Source organism: Lissotriton vulgaris, chromosome 7, assembly GCF_964263255.1.
Source record: "Lissotriton vulgaris chromosome 7, aLisVul1.2, whole genome shotgun sequence".
NCBI lineage: Eukaryota > Metazoa > Chordata > Amphibia > Caudata > Salamandridae > Lissotriton > Lissotriton vulgaris.
In genome coordinates this window covers 1,651,308,809-1,651,332,082 of record NC_141695.1, presented here as the reverse complement: position 1 = coordinate 1,651,332,082, position 23,274 = coordinate 1,651,308,809, and the positions used below count along the sequence as shown (strand labels likewise).

General features: G+C 43.5%; 1 protein-coding gene across 1 annotated transcript in view; it reads left to right on the top strand.

Moving 5' to 3' along the window:
* Positions 1-23,274, top strand: part of LOC147706209 (piezo-type mechanosensitive ion channel component 2-like) — a 612,835-nt gene that overhangs the window by 35,729 nt on the left and 553,832 nt on the right. The window contains exons 2-3 of the mRNA XM_086929599.1: positions 2,928-3,135; positions 12,725-12,938. Of these exons, the coding sequence (XP_086785725.1) occupies positions 2,928-3,135; positions 12,725-12,938 (422 nt within the window). The remainder of the gene's footprint in view (positions 1-2,927; positions 3,136-12,724; positions 12,939-23,274) is intronic.

The following is a 23,274-nucleotide window of genomic DNA, read 5'->3' as shown; positions in this document are numbered from 1 at the left end:
GATTCCAATTCTGAATCTTACAGATTGAGAGCCAGCCCGGTACATTCATTAGTGGCTATTTTATGGAAAACACTATAAAATTCACTCGCGTGCTCTCTGCTTCGCTATTCTATAGTTGACTGTTGAAAAAACAGACACTTTGGGAAAAATAAATGTCAAGTTCTTGGCGAGGCGAATGATGTATAGTCAAAACGTGGAAATGAACTACTGCGTTTGTTGGACACAGAAAGTTTGTCACATGATCCAGTTATGCCCTGCCTGGGTTCAAGTGCTTTGGAAAATGCTATTTACTTAGTTTACGTTCTCAAGTATATAACGTAGTTCTAAAAGAGTGCTCTTTTACGCAGGTTTAATGCTCCACGAAGTCCAAAATGCCTTTGTGAATGGGCTACATATCTGTAACTGTGGGGGTGCTTCCCAAAACAATTGTAAACATGCTGGTTAAATGTGTTTAAAATCAGTAAAACGAATACATGCGAATAGACGTTAATAAACATTTCAATCTAATGGTGGTATGGGCCAGGATGCCCGCCACCCCTTCCACCACCAATGGGAGGAGACAGACACAGTTTGAACTTTTGGAAGGCGGGGGGGCCTCACGACCCCCACGGCCGTATTTATTAAAATATGAAAAAAAATTAAAACTTTAAATTAAAAACGTTTCATGTATCATGTACAAATTCAACTTCCATTACATTTGATGTAGACAGGTATTCAAGCTAACCTTTACAAATCTCTAATACAAAGATTTCCTAACCGAGTCTAACATCATGACAAATGCATTATATACGAATTTGTACATCCTAACGTTAGGGGCCAACGGCAAGGTCTTAACCGGTGTCAGATCCCTATCACCAAATTCCCGCCCTCACGTGTGAGTGGCGCATGCGCAGAGGACTTTACCCTCGTAGCCAACTGTAACTTCCCTTGTCGCGGGGGCCCCCTTTCACTCGACGCCATCTTAAGGTCGTCTGAGTTCCCGTGCGGGGTATCCATAAGAAGGACAGCGTGGACTCCCCCCCCCCCCCTTTCCCCGCGCTCTCTTCTGCCGGAGCGGATATCCGGCCCCTGGGAAATTCTGGGGAGGGGCATATAGCCGTCTCCCCCTGGGAGGGGCCTATGGCCGTCTCCCCCTGGGCGACCCATCCGTAATGGGTGCCGCCCCCCATGGGAGGGGCCAATGGCCGCCTCCCCCCGGGCGCTCCCATCCTTAATGGGTGGCGCCCCCCCTAGGGACCTTGAAATCACTGCTCACCGATCATGACCTTACCGCCCAACCGAAGGAGGTCAGTTTTCACTATAAAAATTAAGTGTGTCCACGTTGTGTTTTGGGCCGTTTCCTGTAGAGGGCACTAGGCCTACCCACACAAATGAGGTACCATTTTTATCGAGAGACTTAGGCTAACACAGAATTGTAGAGCAACTGATATTACCTTTTGACTTTGGATGCATTCCTGCCTTTCAAATGCAAGACAATTTGTAAAAAAGAAGTCCCTTTGAAAAATGTCCTATAATTCTCATGCTAGTATGGGTACTCACAATTTCGGATATGTGCAAACAGATATTGTTTCTAATCTTTATATTTTGTTCCAATTTCAGAAATACATATGTGTCTTTCATCCCGATTTTTCACTGTATATATTTTCCCAAATGAATTGCTATATACCTGGTATATAATAAAAAAACAATTGCCAGACGCTGTTCAGTTATTGGCTCTGGGCTCGTCAGGTTCTTGCTGAACCTACAAGTCCTATATATCCTCACAACCAGAAAGGTCTGGCAAATCGAATGGTATATTGCTTTCACACATCTGTTATATTTAAAAGAAACTACAGTTGAAAACGTTTGCCACAAATTTCCGTTTTTATCAACCTATTTGCAATACTTCCTATTTTCAACTGTTAGGTCCTATAAAGAAAGCTTGAAGGATCTAAGCAAATGCCCCCTTGCTGAATTTAGAATGTTGTCTAAGTTTCTAAAATGTATTGCTTTCTAGAATCCATTATTGCTTTCATACCCATTTCTACCATTAACTGGAAGAAGGTTGATATAGCAAAAATAGGCTATGTCCCAGTAAAATGCCAAAACTGTGTAAAAAATGTTGGTTTTCTGACAAAAGTCTGTCAGTCCCTGAAAGCTGAGAAAATGGTGATTTCAGCCCCACAAACCCTTTGTTGATACCATTTGCAGGGAAAAAACCAGACTTTCATTTGCAGTACTTTTTTCCAATTTTTCACCCCCCCCCAAAAAAAAAATTCGCTGTATTTTGGCTAATTTCTGGGTCTCCTCAGGGGTAATCCACAAACCCTGGGTACCTTTAGAATCCCCTTGATGTTGGAAGAAAAGGACACAAATTTGGGGTGGATAACTTATGTCGTCAAAAAGTTACAGGGGCCAAAGATGGAACTACCACAAATAGCCAAAACAAAAAGGCTTAGCACAGGGGGGAAAAGGGCTAGCAGGGAAGGGGTTTACAGGGCCCACAGTGTGTACGCATTTGACGGTAATGATTTGTAGTCGTTAGTAGCCATAACATGTTATATTTTAATATTTTATTTGTATATAGTATTTTATCAGCTGTGTTTCCCCACTGCTACTAGAACATAAGCTTCTGTCACCATTAACTTGAAGCTTGTGGGAGGTGCTGAGGTCAGACAAGGACTAGCCAGAGCCACTGGATCAATGAAAAAATCTGCAGGTTTCTTGCTGAGCAAGAACCCAAACCACCTGTCCCTCTGAGTGACAGGCGGTTTGGGTAGCCTGCTCTGCTTACTGTATACTAGGTTTTGCCCATAAGTTACTGCCCCCGTTCTGCCTGCCTTTCAGAGAAATCTCCAGATTTCATATTGCACATGACCTTGTCCTGTTTTGAAAATGTATTAACCTAACATTGATGTTTCCTCAAAAATGATTTGTCTTTTGACCAGGACGCTGAGACAGAATCGGAAATGGACTACAGTGAGGAGGAGACCGAGGATGAGAGCCAGGGTGATACTTTGGACAAGGCCTCGAGTGACCGCAAATCTAAGTTCATCGAAAGAATCACAACCATTATCGCAGGTCTGAAGATTATATTCGAAGCGCTCTTTACCACGGCAGGAAAAGTAGTGGCCACGCTGCTGCTGGGCCTCTCAGGTACTGTCTGAGGGTTTATCAGGTAACTAACTTGTGGCTGTTGCAGTGATTTGTGGAATGGGACTATAGTGCACCATCATTCCTTCTACGAAAGACATGTGTAACCTTAAGGAAGATTTTGTGGCTGGGGCTCATGCAAGCAGAGGGCATGGGCTTCTGCTGTTTGGTCACATCCAATGACTGATACGTTTCCCAGGTTCAGCCATGACCAGTTGCTCTATTCCAGGATTTTCATTTACCTTGTGTGATTTGCATTCCTTGTTTTTCCAATGGAACAGGCCAACAAATCCCAGAACGTAAGGAAAGAAACCTGAACTGGGCTGCTGTCAGAACCCTGTTGATAGGGCCAAGGGGCAAGCAGGAGACAGAGTTGACGCCTTTTACTCCTGATGTGTCTGGAACCAATCTACTATGGATCCTGAGCAACTAGGCCTAGTATTCCTTCAGTATTTGACTCTTAGTGGTAGCATGGGCCAAGCAGTCCAAGGCTTATTGGGGAGTGGGGGAGGTGGACACAGGGGGTGAACACAGGCTAGCAACTCAGAATATGTTCAGCAGCAGCACTAAATGATTGTCCAGTCAAATACTTGCTTGTATGAAAAAAGGAGTGTTTATATACGAACACAAAGTAAAATACGACATTCACAAACAATACACAGTCCCCAGAGTTGAAATGTCTTCTATAGGCTTGTCGCTGAATCCCACTTCCCTCGTGCTAGCTGCAGTGATTATTCCACATTCACTATGAATGACATTCAGGTTAAGCCCAACTAGTAGTCTGCGTCTCAGAATCCCCACTCCTACTCCCTATTAAAGTCAAAGTTTTTCTAGCCATAAAGTGCTATCTGGCAGGCAAGATCACCCAGGGTCCTCTGGTCCGTAAAGCAGATTTATCCACACCAGCAAGATCAAAACGACCGTAGACTCTGAGTGCCTGTTTGTGGGCACTGAAGCTGCAGAGGCTGTCTCCGGTAAGTTCCTCACACGCTGCCTGGTGGGATTCAGACAAACTATCGAAAATTTAATATTGACCAACAGAAATATCAAGTTGGAACTATCGTCATACCGAAATATCATCAGCAAGCATATCGTTGACAAGAATATCGATTTTAAGGTAATATTGATGCTAAAAATATCGTTGTTAATAATATCGATTTTTATTATTTTGTGTATTTTAATATATATTTTCAATTGTATATGTTATAAATTGTTTGTATACATATTGTTAATGTTTTTTAATATAGTTATTTTTTTTAGCAGTTTTGAAATTTAATTTAATATTTTTTTTTGCGCTTTTTAGCAGCATAGAGGGCTATGGGGTTTATGTGGGAAGTAAATTAATTATAATTAAGTAATCATTTTTAATTGTTAATTGTGTAGTTATTTTTTTTTAAATTTCAGTTTTAGGTGCGTTTTGTAGGGGTATAGGGTAGGAAGTAAATTAATTATAATAAAACATTGTTTATTAATAAAAGTAATTCTTTAATTGATAATTAATAATGTAAAATATGTAATATTTTTTTTATTTTGAGTAGTTGTTTTTGTATGGGTAAAGGGTGTGCAAGAAATTAATTACTTAAATTGTGTAATAAAAATATTGGGAGTAATTACGATGTCGGGCGGATCTGGCGATCCGCCCAACATATTTCCCCAGCCGCCCTCCATTTACCCCTCGCCGTATTACAATGGCGAGGGGACATCGACGGACGGAAAGACCATCAACCGCTTTTTCTCAGGCAGGCAATCATTCCGATTGCCTCCCTTGCGGTCCTGGGCCATAATATGGTGGCGGTGCCGAGCAGGCACCGCCTGCCATATTATGATGTGTGGTTTAATGATTTATGTACTGTTTTATAAATTGGAAAGGGTATACTATATGTATTATTTGTGGAATTTTCGTTTTTATTAATTACATTTATATTATGTTTTTGTGCAGTTGAAATTATAATATTTTTTATTAGTAATGTTTTTAATGTCATATATTTTTAGTCAATTAAAAGTCTTATATTGTTTATTCTTTTATTTGTAATTGAATTGGTATATTTGTTAATGTGTTTATGTTATTGGGTAGGCATGTGTGTGTGTATATATATATATATATATATATATATATATATATATATATAAACACATTAGTAAATAATCATATAAATTAAAATTATGTGTTTAATATTTAAAAATATATATATATGTAATTAAATGTATATATTAATATATATATATATTAGTTACATTTTTTAAATAACTATAATACCTATCATTTAAAATGAATGAAATACATGTAATGTATGTTATTGGTAATTATATATAAGGTTGAATATATATAGGAGACCCCTTATTGTAAAGGGGGTTGAAACGCCGTTGACATAATTGAAAGTGAACAAATCATCCAGCCCGCATGATTAAAAAAGGAAGCTGTGTTCATTATACATTGTTCTTGATGGTCGACTTTTCTAAATATTGGAAACCAATTGTCTACTTCACAATATGTCACTATTTTAATAGGTTCCATTTTCACTGGGGACACTTTTGCACTGTTTTTTGTATTTACATTGAAGGTCATATACATAAATACCTGTTGAATGACCAAACTTTGAGTGGTATATGGTTTAATTCTCCTTGGGACATCCATCTAACCCCTTGTTTCATTGTCATTGTGCTTACTTTAATATATTATTAATATAATAATCCACAGGAACCATTGTGTCTGTTAATATAATACGTACCCTGGTTCCTTGTGAGTAGGGTTTCCCTTGTCCCCTTTCTCAATAATTTTTGTAGCACGACATTAGTGTTGTCAATATTATGTCACTGAACTGGCCTGTGAGGAGCAGTGGTTGGTTGTCCTCGAGTTCCTCACAAGCAGCCTTGTAGAGGCAGCGGCCAGTAGGTCCGCGATGCTGGTAGATTTCTTAGGATCCCCCCCACAGGTAGGAGGGGGTTGCTACGCTCCTGTTGCTCGTCTTCAGTTGAGGCTTGGGTCACTACTTTGGCCTCCTTCCGATGACGGTCTCAACCACTCCACACTTTTTGCCCTGTTCCGTTGGCCACTCTATATTATGGGGTCACCGTCCTCATTGTACACAAGCTATGGCCCAATCGGCACAGCAGCAATCTTCCCACCTGGCATACAGGGTCGCCTACTTAGCTCCGAACAGAAGCTTTGGCCCGATCAGCACAGCAACACTTATCATGGTGGCTCCACCTAGCACACAAGGCCACCGACTTACAACTTGCACGCGGACGATAAACCATTTGGTGCACCAAAGTTTATGGCTCACTTCACGGCAGCCCTCCTCTGGCACATGGGGTCTCTGACTTTCCCTGCACATGCGACTTAATCTGTTCAGTGCAGAAGCCACTTTCTTACACCCCGCTACAGGAATCCAACGACCGGATCCCCTACTGAATCTTGCTCCTTCCAGTGCTCTACTCTTCTTTACAGGGCACACTGGTCTCAGCAGGGAGTCAGACACTGGTGTTCCTGGGGCAGGTGATTTTGAAGTCCCTGGTTTATGTCCCCTCACTTGCTGGGAGACTGGCAGACCTTGGACCCCAAACCTGGTCACAGGCAGAAGCCTTGCTGGGCTTCTCCTCCTTGCACAGCCTGACTGGTTACTTGGCGGTTGCCAATTTTGGGAGCTTTCCTTCTTATAGTCCATTTCCAGACACCAAATATGATTTAGAATCTGATTATTTGAAGTTTATTTTGATGGTCTGCTTCCTTTTGAAGAGCCTCTCCCCTGTCCTGCTCTTCCTCCAAAGAGCAGTCTGTCACAGCAGGAGTGACTCAAAATATTATACACCCCAACAGTACAGGCCATGGGAGTGACTAAAGGTTCACACCTGGATATCAGCCATAGTGATATATGTATCAAAAGGATGCCAAGGGCCTCAGCCCTACTCTTTATGATTATCTTAGCAGCCCCATCTCCTTCCTGAGATGTGCCCAGACCCGTTCCAAGTGACCTCGCTGAATCAAACAGCCCCATTTGAAGTGTACTAAAGAACCTGGACCTCCCTTCCTCCTGTATATGTGTCACCAAGGCTCACAGGAATGCAGAAACCTACAAATCTGTTGGGGTGGGGGTATTCCTCTACCTCCTCATGTTTCTCCAGTTAGCCTTGGAACACCTAAAATGCATGCTGCTCTCTACCTTTGACATCCAGTTGAGCTAACACAGCTCCAACTACTTTGTCAGTGGCATCTATCTTTACAATGAAAGGCTGTCCAAATCAGATGATTTCGTACAGATGAAGTGCCTTCTTTAGTTCCTCAAATGCTTTCTGACACTCTGCAGTCCATATCATTTTCCTGTGATGTGTCTTTGAGATCAAAGCAGTCAATTGGGCAACTACAGTTCCGTAGTTCGCCACAAAGTTCCTGTAATGCACGGTGTATCCTAAAAAGGCACTTATTTCATTCTGGGTAGTAGCACCTCCCACTCCATCACAAACCAGCTCATCCATGTAGCCCTGCTGGAGGTCTGCCCACAGTATCATCATTCGGGTCGTAAGCAAGGATATTGGCTTTTACTTGATCATTTACCCTGGTGTGGCAATGCGCTGCTGGTCACAGATATTAAGCAAACACAAGAAGATGATGGCTAGAACCCTGAAACTTTTCAGACACTCCCAGTCACAGATCTGGGTTGAATTCATCATCATTCTTTAGCTCACTTCCCCACCCCAGTTCAGACCGAGCCATATGCAAATCAGTCTTGACCCTGTTCCTCATGGGAACAGTCCAGCCCAAACTGCCAAGCCAGGTCGTCCCTGGACCGGAGCTGGGACTGGTTTTGGGGTAACACCCCTCATCAGCCAGGCTTACTTGAATTCGCCCAACCATGAAGGCTTGCATCTGATTCCAGAATTAACTCTGGAGTTGAGCCAATGATCGCTTTGCCATTGCAGGCATCCAAATTCTCCAGACACCAGGAGAGTTCCAATCTGGCTTCCTGATCTAGGGACACGAAATCACCGTACCAAAGGCCAGATCTCAGAGCCTTCGCTTTTATCCTTTGAAGAGCTCGATAGTTCAGGGGACTGGGAAAGATGGCTTGAATAGAGGATGAAAGGAGATCCAAAAGTCTGGCTAACTCCCATAGAGTTCAGGTTTCCTGTTTTAGAACAAACCTGATCTCTTTGCGAATTTTGCAAATTTTCCTTGGGGGAAGTAAGAGAAGGCATTTTGAGGTGTCTACAGTAAAACCGAGGCACTCCAGGGATCTGGAGGGGGTAAGGATTTATTTTTCTCGGTTTATAATAAAGCCTAGATTTATTGCAATCTTCAGGTCTTTCAAGATCTGAGAATGGTGTTGGGACATGATCAGGATGTCGTCCAGATAAATAATTAAGCGAATACCTCTATCTCTCAGAAGCGAGGCGATAGTCCTCATAATTTTGGTGAAACCACAGGGGGCAGAAGAAAGACCGAAAGGTAGGGCCTGAAATTGAAAAAGACGGTTGTTAACTGAAGGAAAGGCTGGTTATCTTTGGCCATGGGAATGGCAAAGTAAGTATCTTTTACGTTGTTTTTTTTAATGCATAATGTTAGCCTCCGTGTCTTTAATGAAATCCAGATTCTCTATTCATGTTAATAGGAGAATCGCAATTCAATGGCAAATTGAGCAAGGGACCAACATCTGGGCATAGCCTGCCAACTTAGGGCAAACAAAGCAAACACAAGGAGATGATGGACGGAGCGCTGAAACTTTTTAAGCACTTGCCCCCAGTCACACATCTGAGTTGAATCCATCATCGTTCTTTAGCTCACTGCGCCATCCCAGTTCAAACCCAGCTATATGCAAATCAGCCTTGACCCATAGCTATTAGACGCATCCATCTTAGGCTAACTTTATGGTCACTAAGTCACTTGTGTCGCCTGTATCCCCACTTCACGCCCATGTAATAACCGTCCAACCCTATCAGCAATGACATGCCAGCGGAGTGGTGGGCCTGTTCAGTATGTCAGAAGGTAGTATCTTAGGTTGGGCCGTACTTTGATGGGGATGAAAAAAAGGGCCTCCTCTGCTAGGTGAAGTGTGTACTATATTGAAGAGTCCAGGTTTTCGCTTGTCAGCAAATCTTGGGTGTGGTTACTCTGTCACGACTAGGTGATGCTGGGACAATGGAGCCAGGATCTGTCTCGGCTCCTCGCCATGCTGCTGACACTTGTGCTGTGCCCCCTCAGCAGCTTCTGCCAATGACTTCTGGCCGTGCTGGCTGTCTGGCTATGCCCTCCTGAGCAGCAGTGGTGCTTATGTGGCATTTCAGGGCTAGACTGCGCAGCATGTGCTGTGCTGGTGAGCACTATTGCCTGTCTGCCAGCCTGCTTGACACAGCTCCACTAACCTCACTGACACCAATCTTATTGTGCAGGCAAAGAACCAAGTGATGTTTGAGACAATTTAATTTTTAGCCTGTGGTCGAGTGCGGCCAGAGAATGTAGTGCATGCATATCAGGGGCAGTGGGCTACCTCTGAAGTGTCCGGGTGGCTCACTACATCCCTTCCCTACTTGGCTTTAAACCTCACTCCAGGACATTGCTCCCAATGTCCTTGAACCTTTTGTTCCGCCTGGAGTGTGGCCGTAGATTATATTGCTGATGCTGTGGGCGGTCTGGGTCACCTTCTTGGCTCGTATCATCCCAATCTCCTGTGGACTCCATTGCTTTCCACCAATGGAGCAGCAGCATCTCAGGTCTCTTGTTCCTCTTGATTCCATTGACAAGATCACCAGAGAGTGTAGCCATTTACCTTGCGACAGCCCAAAACTCTCCGAGCGGAAATGCGCAGCACAGCGGTCTCTCGCTCTGGATCGAAGACTTCATTAATGTTGCATGGTGACCGCCCTTTCTGCCAAAATGTACAGACGAGTGCGACTGCCTGTCTGCTTGGCCTACGTGACACACCTACAGTGGGAAACAGCGTTTACAATGCTGTCTCCAAAACGCGGTACCTTTACAACGCGGTCGTTATAACAACCGCATTGTTAGCACGCGTACCATTACATCGCAATTCGTTACAGCGACGTGCTGTAGGGGGCACGCTGGTGTTGGATATACAATCCAACACCTTCCTTGCTGTTGCACAAACTGGAGCAGGAATAGTAAATAATACTATTCCTAAATCCCAGTGCGCCCCCTACAGCAAGTCATTGTAACGACTTGTGATGTAATGATACGCGTGGTAACAACGCGGTCATTGTAATGGCTGCTTTGTAAAGGCATGCGATGTATTCACATGCGTTGTAAACAGCCATATTCATCTACAGTACCAACACTGACACCACTCTTATCGTGCGGGCAAATAACTATTTCATTTATAGCTTCTGGCTGCGCCCCACCAGAGGATTTAGTGCATGCATATCCAAGACAATGTGCTACCACCTGAAGTTTCCAGCTTGCTCACTATATGTGCAATTGAACTCCTGCTTGCTGGGGCGATAATCTAATGGAGATGCTGGCAGTGCAGGCACAAGCACTGGCCTGAACCCCCATTACCAGAGCAGGGACGACAACAGGGCCAGATGAGTTGCAGCATGGACTAGGCCACAAAGGGTCCCACATCGAGAGGCCCGCTTCTGGGTCCGTAACTGTAAGCCGTCCCTACCATGGTGGCCAGCTGGCTCACTACAGTGACTGCCCTCTCTGTAGCTGCCCAGGCTGCATATGGTAAGAGGTTCTGTCCACTTGAGATTTCTCTACCCACCAGAGGGAAAGTAAACAGTGTCTAGTTTATTTTATTATCCTGGTATGCCTGGGTTTCTCTTCCAGTTCTGTCCATGTTCATCTGCCATTTCACCTAACAATTCTCTGCGTAGACTGAGAGGGATGGGTGCAGGGAGTATCTGCAGAGGATCTTACACCTTGCAGATACTGAAGTACAAGGCTTTAGTCCTTTTCCATCATAATACCATTTTCTGTTCCAAAGAGGAGGCACCAACAGCAATCAGTGCAGTGGGGTGAACCAAAGCTTATTACGAGGTGCGACTGTAGGAAATTACCCTTACTGCCCACCCAGCCTCCTCTTTCCTGCATTCATTGGATATTAGGACCCCTGCCTTACAAGCTGAAACCCACTCTCGCCCAGAAATTGAGCAACTGCAGGGCTCCACCTTCCCTAGATGCCTGATTTTAGTCTTAGGGAAGTGTATTTGGCCAAACACAAAATAAATGTACTTTTAATCAAGGATTGTAACGCTTGCGGGGCAATAATTATTATTAATAAGTGTAGGAAATTTACAGTCATCCACGTATATTGTTTTCACTTTTGCCCAAAACAATAATTTGAGTCTTCTTTTCTTGTGTTGGTTGTGCTCTTTCTCACTGTTTGCTTAATGGATTAGAAAAACATAAGTAGCAGGTCACATGTCTAAAAGTCACTGCTTGTCTGATAAAACATAAAGTAGACAATAGACACATTCATCTAGTAGAGTGCAATTACTCATTTTAATTTTGACAGTATTATATTGTTTTGTACAGTGGATTTAGTGAAGCTGTTGTGAAGGAAGGTACAGTTAGTAATGACAATGGTTGGTGCTAGTGTGCATGTGGGTGGGGTGGGAGGTGGGTACAATAGTACTGATTAAGTCTGCCACTTTAAGATTCCTGAAGGTAAAGTCGAAGACATACTAGCGTGTAGTAAATTTAGTGGATTCCCAACAACCTGTTGGCCATGAAAGGTTGGTAGGGCTGTGGCAGAATCAGCCATGTGTTAGACGTACCTCGAATGTGACCCACAATGTTCCTGCACTGGTGACCTTTTAGAGGACATTGTCTGCTAAGAAATGTCTGTATTTCCCTGCAACACAGCTTGTCTCTGGAAGGAGGCACAGAGAGTATGTGTGAGCCTTCATAACAACAAAGGGCATCATTAGGATGGCGGGCCTCACGGTAAAAGGGACCGCCCGCCATAAGGGGGTGGGGGGGGTACTGTGGGGGCAATTAGGATGCGCCTGCCACAGTGGCGGGCGCATCCTGCATTCCTGGCATTGTGGTGGGCGGTGGACTCAGCACCGCCCACCACAATGCCAGGAAGGCATGTTGTGCACTTCCATGCACAAAATGGCAGGCACCGCGCGTTGCCTGCCATGTTGTGCATGGAACTGCTAGGGGGGGCCACAGGTACCTGGGGGCCCGCAACGGGCCCCCAAACACAAACACCCCATGCCTTTCCGTGGCGGCGTTGGGCTACCTGCATCCTGATATGGATGGCGGTGTCTATCAGACACTGCCACCATATGAAACCCTTTTCCGCCCGGTCAACTCGATGACTGGGCGGAAAAGCGGTCTTCCCGTCCGTCGCGGTCCCCCGGCCATACTAATATGGCGGGGGGGAAATGGGTGGCGGGCGGGCTAGGATGTAGGGCAGATCGCCACCACCATGAGGGCGGTGGCGATCCGCCCTACATGCTAATGGGCCCCAAAGTATTCAAGCAGAGTATGTGTCATTGTTTCAACAACTTAATCTAAAGAGAAATCCCAGAATCATTTGGCTATTACACCTTATTGACAAATCAACGCTGTGACTTGATGGTTGGTCCAATGTTTTCATTCTATTGTGTCCTTCACAAATGTCATTTGCAGGTATTATTGTGCCTTCCGTCACCTCCTCCGTGTACTTCTTCATCTTCATGGGTCTGTGCTCCTGGTGGGCGTGCTGCCGCAGCGTCACCCTGATAGTCTTCAGCAGCCTTTGTGTGATGACAGCCATTTTTAGCGCTGGACACCTGACCAGCATCTACCTATACCAGTTGCCCTATTTCCAGGAACTGGTCCCACCGGAGGACATATACGCCAGGTAAGGGAACCTCATGCACCATTAAAGCACTGTTACCTGAACTGCACGCCATGCTCAGTACACTAATTGCCTTTACATTTAAAGGATAAGCAGGACGCAGGACTTAACAGTAGAATAAACTTTTTTAACTGACATGTCACCCATATTTTACCTATGCTTTGGATTTTAATCTAAATTGGTTTACTTTCCAAAGTCATCATATTTCAGACCTGGAGAACATTTACAAGAATCCACACTATTTTTAGGGTTGGAATGTAATGATAATGATGCTTGTAGAATACACGGCAAACATCTTGTATTAAACACACATTCTGTGGGCCTTAAGGTTATCCTTCATCAACCATTGCCTTCTTTATTTTAAAAAACATTTAGCCATTGGCTTTGTCAGTCATATCTTGGATCATCAAAAAGAAGTAACTTAGGCTCCCCTTCCTATTATTATTTACTGTTTGGCAGTATCCTTCCACCTTCAGTAAGAGGGACTATTTTATATCTGAAAAGTACACCCTGCAATCTCGCATTTAATTATTTATCTTGTCCATGCATTGTCTACAAAAAGGCAATTCTTTTGTGCAGGGCTTGTTTTGCTTTTGTCAGGGCTTGAGTGCGAGTGTCATACCTATTGGCTTTTCCAGTGCTTGTTTCTTAATATTGCTTGAAGGCTCACATATGAGGGGGTCTGCTCTTTCAGCAGGCTGTGGTGTGTTTGTTGTAAAACATATTTCTGAGTGGGGGGGGGGGGGGGTGGTTAAGCGGTAATTTCTCTGTGGTGAGTTTCCCTACAAACCGATAACAGTTAATTGGAAATTAAATAATGTTACAAGTTAACCATGACAACTGATGTGTGTCATGAGGTGTAGGTGGCGGAATTTGTAATTGATGTACAGACCGCAGTGAATTCATTTCTTCACATCTACCATGATCCCGTTGATGAGCAGTTAAACTATATGGTTGAAAGAATAGTGCATCATTTAGGGGAGACCAATGCACTGTCCTCTGCTTATTTTATTGCTTGTAGAGCCCATTGACAGATGATTCTGAATGGGTCTGTGTTGTTGCTGCTCACGTTTCAATGATTTCAATTCGGTAAACAGTCAAAATATCGAGTTTTTAATTTCGACCTACATTTATATCGAGTTGCTAATATCGATGGGACAGAATATCGATGTCCAGAATATCGATGGCCAGAATATCGACCCTAAGGTAAGTAATATCGAAATTACTAATATCGATAGCATATATATCGATGTAAGTAATTTCGATTTACTAATATGTGTTAGAAATATTAGTTAAGTATTTAAATTAATTGTTATAATATGTGTTTAATATGTTTTTATAATTTAAAAATATATAAGAGTAAATATGTTTTACTACCACAGCGGGTTGTGGGTTTATAGGGGAATAGGGTGGGAAGTAATTTATTTGTAATTAAATAATTATTTTTCAATGATTAATTTATTTTGCAATTAAATATTAATTGGCAATTATTTATTTTAATTGATTAATTGATTAATTAATTGATAATTTATGTATATTTTTAACTAAATTATGTTTTACTACCACAGCGGGTTGTGGGTTTATAGGGGATTCCGCATATAATTGGCTCCCTCACTGCCGTTTTGGCGGGCCTGGATCCCGGGGGTGGTTCACTGTGGGCGCCATTTTGGGTAGGGATGTTACTGTAGCTTCGGGCGCCATCTTGGAGCGTCCTCGCGCTCGCGCTAGAATTGCTGAGCCTACTTAAAGCTCCCCTCTCCCGCGCAGGTGAGGACGCCGTCGCTTAGCTGGAGTCGTGCCAGAGTCCTGCCCGTCTGCGCTCGTCCGCATCGAGGCAGCGCGAGGCGGGGCAGGCCCTGTATATTATCACAGCGTTGCTTTGCCGCTCCTGGCAGGTATGTTGTCTTACACACGGACAGAGCTGCTAGCCATAGGGGAATCGTCCAAAGGAGGTGTATGTAAGCCTGTGGACCCTTTAGTTGGCCCATATAGCTGTGCCTGTAAAGGCTGGTCTCTTAAGAGCCCTACTAAAATTCGCTCCTTGGAAGATGCCGCTCCTGTTACACGAACACGTGTTGCATCGCGAGATCTTCGTATCTGGTGCCTTAACGTCAGATCACTTGTAAAGCACCACTTGTCCATTTATGATCTGATAGAGAAAGAAGATCCCGATGTCTTTTTAATGACAGAAACCTGGCTTCAGGACTCTGACTCTGCCATATTGAATCTTGCTATCCCCCAGAATTATACCATCTTCACTTCCAATAGGACCACAAGAGGTGGTGGCATTGCTATGGCAGTCAAATCCTGTTTTCCGGCTGAATGGAAGCCGTCTGGATTACCCGCATGTGAAAGTGCTATTTTCAAAGTCGCCTTTTCCCATCAATTCACTTTCAGTGGGTTGCTTGTCTACCGTCCCCCCGGCAATGATTCTGTCTTTAGGTCCGCACTGGCCGATATGGTCAGTCCCATAGCGCTTGGTTGTGCTAACTTTAACATCCTGGGGGACCTCAATATCCATTTCGATAATGGGTCATCCACCACCGTGAGCTCCCTGTTGGCGGATCTGGAAGCTCTCCAACTTACTCAGCTCGTCACCCTTCCAACCCACTCTGGAGGCCACATTCTTGACCCCTTCTTTTCCACACTTGACGGGTTAAGGTTGTCAGATCCGAGGTTGATGGGGTGGACTGATCATCTGCTAATAGAAGCCTTCTGCCCGGTCCATGATGAGCCTTTTATATCTATGGACAGGCCTATCCTTAAAAGGCTTTGGCACAAGCTTACGTTGGAAGAGTTCTACGGTATACTGGAGCGGAAACCTCTGAGCACTTTCACTAATGTGGAACAAGGTTACCAACAGTTCTGCGTTTGGATTACCGATGCCCTGGATTCTCTTATACCTCTACGGTGGTCGAAAGGCCGGACAAAAACACCTAGTCCCTGGTATAATGAGTCTCTCGCAGAATTGAAAAAATCTTGCCGAAAAACAGAGAGGGAATGGAGACGATCCTATGACCCTGCTCTGAAAACTCGGTATTTTACTGAGCTGAAGCTCTATCATAGAGCTATCTGCAGAGCACGAGCCGCATTTTACGCTCACGAATTTGCCACCAGCCCCAACCCATCAAAACTGATTTTCAAGGTACTGAAGGACCTTATGAAAAATAGATCCTCATCAGAGGTGATTTGCACAGATTCCCACTGTGATAAACTGGCCTCCTTTTTTGTGGAGAAAGTGAAAAAAATCTACCATGGGTTCGACACACTCCACCAGGATCAAGAGGCTATTGTCCCTGATACGACGGACTATGAGCCCCTGGCTATTTTACCTGAACTGTCGATTGAGGCCTTTGACAAGCTCAGCCTCAGGGTCAAGTCAGGTTCCCCTGCGGACCCGTTAAAGCCAGCCTTTATTAACACACTTTCCCCGCTGTGCCGTGACCCCATATTGAATCTCATCAATATGTCACTGTCTTGTGGAACGGTACCCACGGCATGGAAACAGGCAGTGGTCACTCCCATATTAAAGAAAGCCAACTCCGACCCCCGGTTGCCAGAAAACTATCGACCTATCTCCCTGTTGCCTTGGATCGCTAAAGTAACAGAAGCCCATGTCAACTCTGTTCTGTCTGAGCATCTGGTTCGCAACCAGATGTTGGATCCCAGTCAGAACGGCTTCCGGTCGGGACACAGTACCGAGACGGCATTACTTTACATCACGGAACATCTTCGCCAGGTACTGTACTCAGGTCATACTGCAGCGCTTATACTATTAGATCTAAGCGCTGCCTTCGATACTGTGTCCCACCATATACTGATCCAACGCTTACAGGAGGTGGGAGTGACGGATGTCGCTCTCCAGTGGTTTCGGTCTTTTCTGGCGGATCGTTCCTTTAAAGTGGCTATACCACCTGGCCAATCCGCTACCTTTCCCCTGGAGCTGGGGGTACCACAGGGATCTTCGTTGAGCCCTACAATGTTCAACCTCTATGTGAAACCGTTGGCTGGTGTCGTCAAACAGTGGGGTCTTACGATGGCCTCATATGCGGACGACACACAGCTAGCGGTGACACTTAGTGGAGACCCTGAGGTGGAGGCCCCCAGATTCCGTGCGGGTCTCATGGCAGTAGCAAGCTGGCTTCGCACCAACTGCCTTCAGTTGAATGCCACCAAAACGGAGGTGTTGGTGCTAGGGAAGCACGCTAAGCTATGGGGTAACCAGTGGTGGCCATCAGAGTTAGGTGTCACTCCTATTCCAGCTGCTGGAGTGAGAAATCTAGGAATCTGGTTGGACTCTGCGCTCACCTTCAGGGACCACACCAAGAAGGTGGCTGCCACGTGCTATGGAATTTTGCGGGGTACTAGGCCGGTTTTAAAGTACTTTGATCCCCCTACTAGACAGCTTGTGGTCCAGGCCTCAATACTATCTCGGCTGGACTACGGCAGCTCACTGTTGTTAGGGGTGAATCAAGCGGAGGCCTCTAGGCTCCAAAGAGTACAAAATGCCGCGGCACGATCCATTGTGGGCCTCCCCAGACATTGCTCAGTGTCTGGTACCATCACGGCCTTACATTGGCTCCCGGTCAGACAGCGAATCAAGTTCAAGGCGCTCTGTCTGGCCTTTAAAATTTTGAAATCTTCTTCGCCGCCGGCACTTGCCAATCTACTCACGCCCTATGCGCCTTCGAGATCCTTGAGATCGGAGGGGCTTCATCTGGCTGTCTGTCCACGCTTTAAGCTGAGCAGAATGGGTGGCCGTTCCTTTAGGGTGCTAGCGGCAGGTTTATGGAATTCGCTCCCGGTACACATCCGAGCTCTTGAAGACTTGCTCGCCTTCAGGCAGGCGATTAAAACTTTCCTGTTTCCTGTGTCTGGTTAATTTCTTTCTTTTACTGTGTGTTATGTTATAGTGTCTGTCAAAGCGCCAGGACGCCCCTTTGCTGGGGCAGCTGCGCGCTATAAAAATATAAATAACATAACATAACATAACAATAGGGTGGGAAGTAATTTATTTGTAATTAAATAATTATTTTTCAATGATTAATTTATTTTGCAATTAAATATTAATTGGAAATGATTTATTTTAATTGATTAATTGATTAATTAATTGATAATTTATGTATATTTTTAACTAAATTATATGTTTTACTACTGGAGCGGGTTGTGGGTTTATAGGGGAATAGGGTGGGAAGTAATTTATTTGTAATATTAATTAATTTTGGGTAAAGGGGTATTTTTAGGGTTCAGGGTCAGTTTTCAGTTTTTGGGTAAAGGGGTATTTTTAGTGTTCAGGGTCAGTTTTCAGTTCTTTGGTAAAGGGGTATTTTTAGTGTTCAGGGTCAGTTTTCAGTTTTTGGGTAAAGGGGTATTTTTAGGGTTCAGGGTCAGTTTTCAGTTTTTGGGTAAAGGGGTATTTTTAGGGTTCAGGGTCAGTTTTCAGTTCTTTGGTAAAGGGGTATTTTTAGTGTTCAGGGTCAGTTTTCAGTTTTTGGGTAAAGGGGTATTTTTAGGGTTCAGGGTCAGTTTTCTGTTTTTGGGTAAAGGGGTATTTTTAGGGTTCAGGGTCAGTTTTCAGTTTTTGGGTAAAGGGGTATTTTTAGGGTTCAGGGTCAGTTTTCAGTTTTTGGGTAAAGGGGTATTTTTAGGGTTCAGGGTCAGTTTTCAGTTTTTGGGTAAAGGGGTATTTTTAGGGTTCAGGGTCAGTTTTCAGTTTTTGGGTAAAGGGGTATTTTTAGGGTTCAGGGTCAGTTTTCAGTTCTTTGGTAAAGGGGTATTTTTAGGGTTCAGGGTCAGTTTTCAGTTCTTTGGTAAAGGGGTATTTTTAGGGTTCAGGGTCAGTTTTCAGTTTATGGGTAAAGGGGTATTTTTAGGGTTCAGGGTCAGTTTTAGGTTTTTGGGTAAAGGGGTAATTTTAGTGTTCAGGGTCAGTTTTCCCTACTGTTGCACCCACTGGAGTGGGAATAGTAATTATTGTTAAGTAATTATATATTATATATGATTTATCATTTTTTTTATTAAATATGTATTATTATTTTTTTTTTAACAATTATTACATATATTTAAATATGTTTAAGTAATTATTAAGTATTATTTACAGTTTTTTTATGTTATTTTAAATTTTAAAAAAATCGATATATTTAACAACGATATTTTTAACATCGATATTAATTTTTCGATATTTTGGTACTTACCATGTTGTACATAGGGCGTCGATATAATTACGCCGATATTTGTGTAGGTCGAAATTCTGTCTGTCGAAATTCTGTCATAGATCCTTTCAATTCATCCCTATCTAGAATGAGGGCAGAGGGAGTAAGTTCTGACACTGATTTATTTTTGGTTGGTAATGTTTGCAAATTATTGATTAATTTGAAAGTAGCCTTCGTGTGATTGGTTTCGATTTTCCAAGTGCGATTAGGTGCTTCTTCATGTGAGTAAATTAATTTGTGCTTGAGGCCATAAGGGCGTGTTTTTGTTTAAAAGAATGTATAGAATCTAGGATTAGTGCAATATAAGGAATTGAATAGTTAAAAGACAACTTTTGACAACATTTACCAATACTGTAGGACACCACTTGTACATGTGTGTGCCTGGGCTCCAGGCAGCTCTTACCAAGAAGTCCTGTTTTAAATACAAATTTGCCTTAATTTCCCACAACACAGTTTCTTTGGAACATATGTTACAAAGTACTATCTACTAAATTGTGCATTTAAAACGGATGATAAATCTCTACCCTAGATCCTGTCCTGGAAGTGTAAAGAGTTTTGTTGTGCAGCTAAAGGTAACTGGAGACCTATAAGTGTTGCAACGCCTCTGCATATAGCCTTTTGGACTTTGTGAGTGAGAAAGACGATGTCTTGTGGGCATCTGATTTCTGGAAGTCGTAGTCACAGAAAATGCCAACATTCAATATTTCATGCACTTTTTAAAAAGACACTATCGTACAAACCATCATGACCGCTTTCTGAACATGTCTCAAGAAATGACAAGAAGTACGTGGCCTAAACCGGTAAAATACTAGCTTACCAGTCGCGCGTTGCTGCGATCTCAGAAGAAAGGAAATTTATGGAAACTTGTTATGATAACATTCAATTTACATTGTGTCATTTTTATTGAAACTTATTCATTTTAATATGGGAACATTTCAAAGTGTTGTTTTAATTCTGTTTATTTATTCGAGTGCTTGTGGATACACAGTATTTTTTGTTTTTCCGTCTGGTGTGTACACGAATAAATCAGAAGCTTTTCCGACACGTGAGCTGGCCACATACAGTTGTCCATGTGAGAAGTACAGATTCTCCAAATCTAGTCCACACACTTGCAGCGATTGTCCTTGTGCTTTGTTGATGGTCGTTGCAAAAGCGAGTCGCACCGGGAACTGTAAACGTTCAGTATTGGAAAGATTATGAGGGCCGGGGGGCCGATATTTAACAAATGTTTTTTTTTTTTTTTGCCAGAAACCTTTGTGGGAGTGTACTAAACAACTTTGCAAAGTTTCATGCCGATCGGATGAATGGTGTAGTAATGCATAAAGGACAAACAGACAGACATACATTCGTTTTTATATAAATAGATGAATCAGAATTGTAGGGTCCTTCAAATAGAAATAATCTGCAAAATTTAAAATAGTAATTCATATCAAAATCTGAAATTTTTGCAGAAAAAGGTGTACTGTTGAGGTGCAGAATAGTACAATGTTCACACTGCGGATGGAGGAATATATCCCTGGTGGAGTCGGAGACATAAAGGTGCCAGTCACAAACCTGTTATAGCAGCATAGTTCTTTTAGTTGTCAGTGCCCAAGTATGCATCTTGAAAGATGCACAGGATTGAACATCGGAGAAGAGCTGACACACACATTCTCAATATCACAGTCACTGGTAATAGGTCCAATGGATGCAATGTAATATACATGATGTCAGATGGTGTGTGGAACGCAAATAGTTTCATTTAGACTAAGAATTGGGTGTTGCAGTTTGCTCTGGAAGATTCCATCTTAGAGTGGATACCCAGTGAGGCTGAAAAAGGATGCGCTTTTGTGGCACGGTTAGATGATAAAGAATCATTTCAACTTGAAGCGGGTCAGATTCCTCGAGAACAAATGGGTAATGACCAAGCACCATTTTGATATTGTTGCATCTGTTTGCCAAACACTACTGCCTAGACAGATAGGTGCTCACATTAAATGCTGAAAAATGTCCAGATCTAGTCTGACGCTTGGGAAATATATACAGTAAGGAATCTGAAGCTAGATAAAGGCTGTACCAGACAGTGGCGTAAGGAAATTTGAGGAGGCCCCCCTGCAAGATGCATGGAGGGGCCCCGCTCCGAATTTTATCAAAAACCACCGGGCGAAAGTACTGTGCTGAGGGGGCCCCCGCTCCGCAGGGGCTGCGGGGGCCTGTGTTATGCCCTTGCTACCACATAAGGCATTACCGAAGATTAGTAACTTGCTCAACATTTGCATTGGCTGATTGTGATTGGTGAATCTGTAAGCAGGAGAGTCCAGGTGATTGGTCAGAATGCTGAAGAAGAGTGAATGCCGTGTGAATGGTTAGAATGTTTCTGCCATTCTGATTCTGGGTCCAGCCAGCTGGGTTCGAGTTGGTGGAAAGAGAGGAGATGCTATCATTACAGGAGCTCTGACTGCCGATGAAACCTTCCAGGTAGGGTTGAATCGAGGCTGTTGCCCCTCTTTCCCAGATGGAGGGGGCCGAGGTATGACTGGTGTGTGTAGCCAGCCAAGATGCCTAACAGTAGAAGTTGTTCTTGGAGCACCTCACTGGTGGTCTCAATCTCGAGACGTTTTATGAAATCCGATAGCGACTGATAAGGGAGGCCTCGGGTTGGCAGGCATGGCCGCTTGGCAGAATGCCCTTAAGTACATGAACAGAGTGTTTGGGAACACGTAACACCTTTTAAGGGATGAACTCTTTCCACTTTTTGTCTTGCCATGCGTTGGAGAGTAATTCTCTCCGAGGGATACCTGACTTTTTTTAATGTGTGTGCATTTTTAGGTTTATTTAAATGAATAAAAGACTTTCGATAAGAAACTTTGAACATAGCATAGCATAGTAAGTTCAGATTGGTTAGGTACATGTAGAGAAGGTAACTGATTCTGGTGGTTCCTAGTTAAAGATGAAAACGAGGCAGTACGTGCATATGGTGTTTGCAGTTTTTACATACTGGTTGTATTTACAGTAATCAGCTTGTTATGTAATGCAATATTTCCGTTATTCCCATTGGACGAGTATTTTCGTTTGTTAACCACCTACCCACTGGCATGTGCCTCTTTCAGGCTAGAGTACGATAGATGATATTAACCTACTTACAGTTCCATAAAACGGAATTAGACTCTCAGGAAGCTGGTTAAGCCAGCTCTGGATAGAGGTGCTTCAGCCCAGCCCCTGCATTAGGGTCCACAGACCAGCACAGACAGTTTGATGCATTCCTGATCATCCAAGAACTGATATCAGTCTTGAGAGGATCAGTACCTCAAGACCAACGAGTCCACACAGACCTCACATCATTTCAGGAATCAGATCTGATTGTCCGAAAAACACAAAGGATTGAACAACTTTGTGAAAAATTGATTAAATATTCACAGTTATCATTGTGTCTTTCAGGGATGTATGTCGTTACTACGCATGCTTTTATAACGCATGTCTTTACCACGCAGGTTTTACAATGCAAGTCGTTACAACGACTTGCGTTGGGGGGCGCTGGATAGTGAATAGTTTAATTTACTATTCCAACTCCAGTCCCCGTGGATAGTAGGGAAGGTTTTGGATAGTAAATTAAACTATTCCCTATCCTACAGCGCCCCCCCGCGCAAGTTGTTGTAACGACTTGCATTGTAAAAGCAGCGTGGTGAAGGTACTGCGTGGTAAAAGTTGCGTTGTAAACGCTGTTCACCGTCTTTCATGGACAGATATTAATGCCAAACTCCAACCCGTTATTGCACCCACTAATATCCCAGAAATGTCAAAACATGGGTTGTGTGGGTGAATGACAAGGCAAATTACATAATTATAATTGCCTGATTTTAAAAGCATTTAATAAAAAAAAAAGAAAATGGGTGCACAGACAACCTTTTAGGGTATGTGGCCGAACATGGGAAACCAAAAGCAGCTGTGGCAAATATTTTCAAACTTGGCCCACTCCCTTCATCTCCTCCTCTAATCACTTTCTTTCCATCCACCCATTCTCTCTCCTCCATCTCTGATCACTTTCTCTTTACCTACCCCCTTCTTCCATATCTTTCTCTCTCTCTTGAAGCCTCCCTGACAGTATCTAGGGAAAGTGACAGAGGCACCAGAAGCAGCCCTGGGCTTTC